This window comes from Gambusia affinis, linkage group LG11 (assembly GCF_019740435.1).
Source record: "Gambusia affinis linkage group LG11, SWU_Gaff_1.0, whole genome shotgun sequence".
In the NCBI taxonomy this organism is placed as follows: domain Eukaryota; kingdom Metazoa; phylum Chordata; class Actinopteri; order Cyprinodontiformes; family Poeciliidae; genus Gambusia; species Gambusia affinis.
Genome location: NC_057878.1, coordinates 13335367 through 13344244, shown reverse-complemented (window position 1 = coordinate 13344244; position 8878 = coordinate 13335367). Strand labels below are relative to the sequence as shown.

The following is an 8878-nucleotide window of genomic DNA, read 5'->3' as shown; positions in this document are numbered from 1 at the left end:
TAACTACATGCAAAACACTAAATATGGTGGAAAACTAATGCTGTGCTTAGTGGTGGCAGCATCATGCTCTGTAGACATTTGTCTTTAGTAGTGACAGGGAAGCTAGTAATAGTTGTTGGGAAGATGAATGGAGTTAATTACAGGGGAAACCAGAAAAAAAACCTTGCTAATCTGTGATTTCTTCAAAATTTGGTTATGAAAAATATTGAATTAGAAAGAATAGAATAGAATAGAAAACTCAAATTTACATACTCTGTCAAATCTATCAGTTCAATAAATAAATGTAAATAAATGTTCCCCAAAACATTCTGGAAAATCACCATCTTGCAAGTAAAAAGATAATTTTAAGAGGCTGCTATGAGAGGTGAGAATAACCATGCTCAAATGTCAGAGTGAATTCCCTTTGCGCTGTGGTGATGGGGGAACACACAATGGACACTCTGTGATGCAAAAGTAACAGACGCAGTTGGAAACCATGAAAGTTAACGCTGGCAGTTCCTCATTACAAGCCTTTCCTGCTGCCAATCTTAATATACCTTAGAGGAGCCGGCCTCACGCTCCTTAGGTTCATGCAAACATGCATTCACTCATTCATGCACTAAGGCAAAGTTCAACAGGGTGGATTTGTTGTGAAGGTATAACTGATTGGATTTTAATGTAACCTTTGAAAGAGCGAGAGGATGAATCATATAAATAATTTACCTCATTTCTCAGGTTGACCTCTTTCCCTCCAACAGCTGCCTGTTGGGGGGTCATTGTGGTAAATAAACCACATGTTATCAACCCGATGACATTTGCCGCAAACACAGGCACCAATTTATTGCTGGGTAAAAACCCCCATAAATCAATTATGAATAATGTTTTACAGAGTTTAAAATTAAATAGGTTAGATTATTAGATATTTTTCTTCAATACTTGAAGGGTGTTTATGTTTGACAATTTATTGTACAACCTGGACAAGTAAGGTCCTCACAGTACATATGGGGTTCTTCCTACATCAACCCAATAAATATGCATTTGAGCCTCCATTGAACCCAATCTGCTTTTCCGGAGACTTTTTCATCATGCAAGACGGTACCCACTTCCTTCCACAGAGCCAGACAAAAATGGCCTTCCATGCAGTCACTGTGGGAAAACTTTGATGGACAATGGGAGAACAGGAAGAACTCCAAATCTGATTCCATGGTGTAAACCCAGAACCCAAACTCTATTCTAGTACCCTGCAATATATATACATAAATAAAAGATTCCCCCGTGTTTGTGTAGATTTATTGCATACTTAACATTTTCTAGTTAATATCTTCCAGGTAAATACTAAATTGAAGGGCAGGATCTGAAAAAGCTTTTAAGTGACTTAGTGCAGCCTTTAAAGCAGCACACGAGCTAGTTCCCATTTGTCGCAAGCTGTAGTCTGGACATAAGTGCACAAGGCCACTTCCTTAAGTGTGCCTCACCCCTCCCCTGTCTCATTTCCTCCTTACCCAAACAAAAGCTGCTTCTATGGGAAAAGTGTTCAGCCACTTTGTTGCAAGCCCCTACATTTGATGTTGCTCAACTGAAAGAGTGATGAAGAACCAGAAACTATCAAGAACGCCTACAGTGTGAGTGAAGTATTCAAGTCAGAATTGCAATACAGTGGCAAGTTTGCATCATAAAAATCTCAACCAGCAGTTCACATTAGGTGAACTGCTGGTTCAGCTTTAAGGGCCAAGCAACCACAGAGCTTGAACAAAATTCAGAATAAACCAGATTTATTGATCATACAATGGAACCATCTCAGCATCCAGCCTTCATCTGGTTGTGAGGAGGGAGTGGTTTGTTCAGGTGGATGCCCACAGTCAGACCAAATTCTTCACTGGCATGTTTCTCATGGACATCAGGCTTCAACTGGAAAGTATTCTCATCAAAACAGTCCAAGGGAGTGAAGGACAGGGGCTTCTCCTCCAGCAGGCCTTGCAGTCGTGTGCGCCAGCTCTCCAGCATGTTCTGACGATCTTCAGCAGCAGCAAGAGCCGGAGCCCAGAAGATCTGAGGGGCAAGAACCTGGAAGCCACAGTAGTGCAGGATGCCATTCTGCAGAGAAAGAATTGCTATGAGGTTTCCACTTTGTGTTGTTTACTCACACCCAGTTAACATAAATTACCTGTAGTGGCCACAGTGTGACGTTCATGTCTCCATTAATACCAGTTGGACTGAACATGGATTCTAGAGACCCAGTGGTGAAGGACAGCATGGCTTTCTTGTCCTGGAAGGAAACGGGTTGAAATCCAGCATGTTTGGATTTCTGCAAACCATTCATTGAACTCTCACCTTGAAGGTTTCCAGGCCATAGGGTTTCTCTTGTGAAAAGGCAAAGCCATTGGTGAGCACCCGATCAAGCCAGCCCTTCATGATGCCAGGGACACTGAACCAGTACATCGGGAACTGAAAGAGGTACTACAGTAAGTAGGTTCTGATGACTTACCACAATGCACTGCTGCCAGGAATGCTTTACCTGAAAGATGACCAAATCTGCCTCAGTGAGCTTAGATTGCTCCTTTCTGATGTCCTCTGAAAGTTTTCCCTGCTCCCATGCAAGTTTGGATTCATCAAGATAACAGAAGTTCTCAGCATCCTTCAAGTCTCCTGTGCATGAAAGGTTCATCAGGCATTAATAAGACAACATTTGATAAACCTGCATTGATTCATACCTTTGATGTCTTCAGCTGTAGCAGTGGCTTTAAAACTCATGGCATACAGGTCAGAGACTTCCACTGTGCAGCCCTGAGCACTCAGAACCTCCACAGCAGCATTTTTAGCTGCAGCATTGAATGAGCTAGAGCTCTGGTGAGCATAAACAATCAGCACTTTCTTTGCTGCTATATAGAGAAAAGAAGAATTGGATTTAATTCTTTCAATAACTGAAATATAACAGAAGACAGCAACTTTCTTAATGTTCTACAAAGCAGACACAAGAAATAAAAGTTTTCCAATACAGGCACAAAAAAATAAGTTTACCCATTTTAAAGCTGGTTTCCAAATAAACAGCCAGTTAAGAAAAGAGAAAGAGGTGCTTGATATTCACAGCTCAAAATGCAGGTTTTATACATCTTTTCCACATTAGGCTTTCTCAGATGCCACCAATTAACAATCAGGGTCACCAGTCAGTCAGGTGGGAGGATCATTGCCCCACCTAAATATTTGTTTCCAGTTTAAAGAAAAAAAAAAAATTCTTGATTTACTGCTGAATTTCAGCAATGATTTATCTATATTCTCACAAGGTGTAATCTCTCCTTTTTACAGTGTTTGTTTTTCTTCTTCTTTGGGCCTACCAGTAAAGCAGCAGAGCCAGACATGTGTACATGTGGATCCAGGATATTTGATTGCATGCAGGTCTGTATTTGTCCCTCTGTAAGCCACGTTTTGCTATAAGCATCGCACAACAAAGACCAGCAAGAAAAGCTGGTCTGTCTACAAGATGTTTAAAATTTACCTGCCAGTCTCGCTATCGTTCACCCACATGAAGCCAGAGTGGCCTGGTAGTCCTCTCACTGTACAGCTTTTGGTTTTCTTTTACACTACTTTCCTTTGCAGAAACAGTTGCCTGTGGTCAAGCCCACTCATGATTGTTGCCCCGTTAAAGAAAAACAGATTCAGCATCTGGCTTCAAAGGGATAGAGCTGGGACACATGTCGCATCAAACGCACTGATGTCTTTCTGGTCAGAGGACGGGTTCAATTAACAACCGCTACATTTTCCCAAAATGAAGTTCTACAAATTCTTGGTTCTGTACAACAGTTTAAGTGAGACAGAAACTGTGTGTCTCCTCAATGTGATTTTTATCCCGTTACATCAGAAGTATGTTGGTTTATGTAATGTTATATTTAGGCTGTGTTTGTACTTACTTTGTTTTGACACGAAAGGATGACGAGAAATGTCTTGGGGGAAGGGAGGGCATGTTTTCATGCTCTCCACACACTAAGCTGCAGATTCTTAAATATTTTGGCACAACATTGTGCGTCGTTCTCCTACATTTCACATAATAATTTCTGTTTAAATGAAATAAAGACAAACATAACACTAACATCTGCACCCCAACTTTGTTTTGCCTGTGTTCTCATAGTGTGCATCAGAAGCAAAAAGAATTTCACACACTTTTCTTGCTGATCTTTGTTGTGTGATGCTAATAGCAAAACGTGGCTTACAGTGCCATTGTGTGGCCAAACTGAGTGTGTAGCTTTAAGGCGCGGACATAAAACTCAAACCTGTGCATCTGTTTAGCTGAAAAACAATTTTAGCATAATCTTCTGTTTTACAGAATATTGACAATAAAATAAATGTTCAGGCTCAGGTTGTTATTTCACAAGGATGGAGTGTTTTGAGGTGTTAACCTAAATTTCACCACACATAAACCTTCATTCAGCTCAGATATTTTGTTGGTTCACTGGGTCTCTAGAATCAATCATTTGGGCTTTCAGAAATTGCTCAAATGTTTGTAATTGTACTGAATGAAAACTTCTATATTTAAAAAAGGAAATGAGAAAACAAAATCTTTAAGTTCTCTCTTTTTTCTGGTATTTAAACATACAGATAAGTTTGGTTATCCAAATGCACCTAAAACAGAAAACGTTTAGTCTGATTTAAAGCCAAAATGTGATTAAGAAAAATATATAGGTGTATCTATCTGGGTTCAACCTTCAAAATAAAACTCAACATCATTCTGGTTTATGTTTATTTGGTGAAATGCTTTAACTGTTTTTTTTTTTTTTGTTGTTTGTTTGTTTTTTCCAAAAAGGGTTTTTCTTATTTTTTTAAAACTGTACCAGCTTCCTCCAATTGAACCAACAAAAATGGTTTTTTGTGCAGAACTGGTGGGCGAACTACAACGAAAGGCATGAAAGCAGCATAAATACAGATAAGAAACTTGGTTTAACACTCCGATAAACAATTTGTGTTTACTGATATGTCAGACTCTCACAGAGCCAAAAGCGATTTTCAGGAATCAAACAACATCATTGGTTGTTTTTATACTATTGTTGATAAAATCGATGTGAACATTACTGTGCAGGCACTGAAGAAATGTTCCTTAGCTTATTTTGATGTCTGTGCAAGAATTTGGCCCATATCTCAATATTCTTTCTATTATACTTCAGTATTTTATATTATGCTGAATATAATTTAATTTGTTTCATGTTGACTTTGTTTTGGTATGAATTAAATGTCTTGTTTATTTTATCTTGCTTTGAGATAACGTGTTTCAACTCTGATGCAACTGTAAATTCAGATTTGACTGTGAGGTTGGGTGGGACAGGAAGATTTTCTTTTATTTGTTGCTTTCTTTAGTTTGCCTTGCCTCTACTTTCCATTGCACACAATGTAAATAACATTGGCACATTGTTCACTGTTATATAAGATGTGTATACAAATGAAGTCTGACTGATTTCTTCACTGATAATAGTTTCTAAAGGAAAGCCTGACTACACAGGAAGTCCTTCACTGGTGCTTGTGAAGTGGGCAAGTTTAACACCGTCTTTATTTAGTCAGGAATGTTCTATTGAAATTATTTCTTCCAGGAAGACCTAAACAAAACAGCAACATAAACAAACTCAAAACGTATTCAAGTAAAAAATAATTGTCAAGCAATATAAAGACAGTATAAAAAAGGACAAAAAAAAATACACAAATATAAAATAATTTGCTTAAAAACCAATGGAAAATTAGGGAGAAAAAAATCCTTTCAACCCAATTTAAAGGCCTTCAAAATATGGACTCAAATATAATTCTTAGTCTTTCAACTGGTGCATTACTTGCTGAATTCTTGTGTGTGAGAGAGTGTTGTTGAAGTCTGTAATCATCTCAATGCAAGAACACCACAAAAAGATTGCATATTGAGAAAAATTTCAACATTTTTGGATGTTTGTCTCTGGCACTGGAACTTATTACACATCTGGTAAATATTTCTTGCAATTTGGATGATTATTACATACAGATAAACCCAAAATGCAGGCAGTGTTTCAGAAAAACAGAACATTACATATCAATTTTAAAAATGATTTTATACAAGGATTTCTATACATTTAATATGTCAGGTCTCCTTTTGCATGCATTATTGCATCAATGTCTGTGGCATTGCTGAGATATAATGGAAGCCCAGGTTGCAGTGAAAGCAGCCTTCAAGTCATTTGCATTGTTGGGTCTGGTCACTCTTCATAATACCTCAAAGGGTCTTTATGGGTTCAGGTCAGACCATTTTGCTGGTAAATCAAGCACAGTGAAACCATGGTCATTGGACCAGCTTTTGACAGTGTGAAAAGGAGAAATGTCCAACTGGAAAATACAATCAGCATCTCCATATAACTTATGGAAATAAGTTATGATTGTTGTGTAAGATGGCTGTAGTGACTGGACTTCAGTAACCCAATGCCAAGGCTTTCATAACTGAAAATTTCACTCTGGACTTTAAGCAATGTGGATTCTCCTCCAATCTCTGGAATCTCAAGTTTCATCCAAAATACAAACTGCTCTCATGCAAAAACACTTTGGCTGGATGACAGAGCTAGAGTCCAGGAGTCATCTGTGCATAGTGGCTCATGATCCAGCAACTGACTCAAGTTAAATCCTTGTGATGCTCCCAGAAATATTTGGATTTTATGGTCACAATAGATTGGCAGGAAAGAGGAAAAAAAGATATGGCAAAGGTAAAACTGCCAGATCGAGGGCTGAGGCCGCTATACACGGGTTGTGGGACCGATCCCCTGTGCCAACTCTAATCCCAGAAATTCCTGAGTGTTTTGTGTGGCAGTCCTCGGAAGACAGCACGGAAAGCCTTTTATGAGTTTACATTAAGTGAAACCAGCACGCTGAACCTCCAATTTGTTTAGCCGATAGTTGGGGGTTTAGACCAAGCCATCTTGTTTTGGGACAGTTGGCAGCCATAGACAATGCTGCAAAAGCTCTTCCCCCGCAGCCATCTACAGTCAAATTTAAATTTTTCCATCTAGGAGGGGTTGAAAAAAAATAATAAAAATAGAGACCATTTCTGAATAAATAACTTTTAATAATCATGAGAATCAGCATCCAGCCTTCATCTGGTTGTGAGGAGGCAGTGGTTTGTTCAGGTGGATGCCCACAGTCAGACCAAATTCTTCACTGGCATGTTTCTCATGGACATCAGGCTTCAACTGGAAAGTCTTCTCATCAAAACAGTCCAAGGGAGTGAAGGACAGGGGCTTCTCCTCCAGCAGGCCTTGCAGTCGTGTGCGCCAGCTCTCCAGCATGTTCTGACGATCTTCAGCAGCAGCAAGAGCCGGAGCCCAGAAGATCTGAGGGGCCAGAACCTGGAAGCCACAGTAGTGCAGGATGCCATTCTGCAGAGAAAGAATTGCTATGAGGTTTCCACTTTGTGTTGTTTACTCACACCTAGTTAAGATAAGTTACCTGTAGTGGCCACAGTGTGACGTTCATGTCTCCATTAATACCAGTTGGACTGAACATGGATTCTAGAGACCCAGTGGTGAAGGACAGCATGGCTTTCTTGTCCTAGAAGGAAGCAGGTTGAACACAGCATGTTTGGACTTCTGCAAACCATTCATTGAACTCTCACCTTGAAGGTTTCCAGGCCGTATGGTTTTGCTTGTGAAAAGGCAAAGCCATTATTGGTGAGCACCTCAAAGCCCTAATCATGATGCCAGGGACACTACAATTACATTTTAAACAAGGTAACTGAACTGAGGGACTACAGTAAGTAGGTTCTGATGACTTACCACAATGCACTGCTGCCAGGAATGCTTTACCTGAAAGATAACCAAATCTGCCTCAGTGAGCTTAGATTGCTCCTTTCTGATGTCCCCTGAAAGTTTTTCCTGCTCCCATGCAAGTTTGGATTCATCAAGATAACAGAAGTTCTCAGCATCCTTCAAGTCTCCTGTGCATGAAAGGTTCATCAGGCATTAATAAGACAACATTTGATAAACCTGCGTTGATTCATACCTTTGATGTCTTCAGCTGTAGCAGTGGCTTTAAAACTCATGGCATACAGGTCAGAGACTTCCACTGTGCAGCCCTGAGCACTCAGAACCTCCACAGCAGCATTTTTAGCTGCAGCATTGAATGAGCTAGAGCTCTGGTGAGCATAAACAATCAGCACTTTCTTTGCTGAGAAAAGAGACATGATTTAGCAGAAATCATATCATAAGGATCTACATAACACAAATCGCATAGATTTTTCTTTAAAAAATAAAAATAAAAATAAAAAATTACCCATTTTGGACACTGTCTCTCAGGTGTGAACGATCAACTTCACAAAAATAGCTTCAGTGATGCTTCTTCTTCTTCTTCTTCTTCTCAAGCAACTTTAAGGTGCATACCGCCACCTACTGTACATGAGTGTGTAGCTGCATTACTTCACATCTATTAAATTCTATTTTTTAATTTTGTATTCTTAAGATAAATAAACAATGCTTTCCTTAATTTGTGAATATCTGTTATGTTTCCTTCATTTCCTAATATATTCAGTGATGCTCATTGTTCACCAGGTTTTATACACTGAACTGTTTGCGTTCTTGTTGACCCGGGTGTTGTCAATCAGCGTTCATCAAGCCCACAGCAAACAAAACTGAATGGATGTGAGTTAATGCCGCTGCACACTCATGTACACCAGGTGGCAGTGTGCACCTGGACGTTGCTTGCAATCCTCCGTTATAGAAAAGAAAAAGAAGAAGAACTATAATAAACTAAATATAGTAACAACTAATTTACACTAACTTTGAACCATAATACTTACAAGGTGACCTGTTTTACTGAAATAATCCTGCTATGTGTTGCATAATAGATACTTTGCATTTATGTGTTCTTCCTGACGGTTGTCTTCCAGGGTTGCATAGCAATTTATATCTCATCT

At 39.2% G+C, this 8878-nt stretch overlaps 1 protein-coding gene and 1 pseudogene across 2 annotated transcripts; both read right to left on the bottom strand.

The window, feature by feature from the left end:
• Nucleotides 1-1734: 1734 nt before the first annotated feature.
• On the bottom strand, nucleotides 1735-3149 carry LOC122840065 (ribosyldihydronicotinamide dehydrogenase [quinone]-like). 2 transcript variants are annotated; one of them, XM_044132190.1, is made up of 6 exons: nucleotides 2998-3149; nucleotides 2691-2858; nucleotides 2495-2625; nucleotides 2311-2424; nucleotides 2144-2245; nucleotides 1735-2073 (listed from the first exon to the last, which is right to left on the bottom strand). In XM_044132190.1, exons 1-6 carry the CDS (start codon nucleotides 2999-3001, stop codon nucleotides 1777-1779), a joined length of 816 nt encoding a protein of 271 aa, XP_043988125.1. In that variant the 5' UTR covers nucleotides 3002-3149; the 3' UTR covers nucleotides 1735-1776. The 2 variants fall into 2 exon arrangements, with proteins under 2 accessions (XP_043988125.1, XP_043988126.1); XM_044132191.1 differs by having other exon boundaries at nucleotides 2691-2855.
• Nucleotides 3150-7015: 3866 nt separating this feature from the next.
• Nucleotides 7016-8302, bottom strand: LOC122840067 (annotated as a pseudogene).
• Between the last annotated feature and the right edge of the window lie 576 nt (nucleotides 8303-8878).

Excerpts from the sequence above, each read along its gene's own strand:
- LOC122840065 (XM_044132190.1), bottom strand. Across the intron at positions 2,425-2,494 it reads CAGATTTGGTCATCTTTCAG|TTCCCGATGTACTGGTTCAG; the intron begins GTAAAGCATTCC and ends TACCTCTTTCAG. Across the intron at positions 2,074-2,143 it reads TCACACTGTGGCCACTACAG|AATGGCATCCTGCACTACTG; the intron begins GTAATTTATGTT and ends CTTTCTCTGCAG.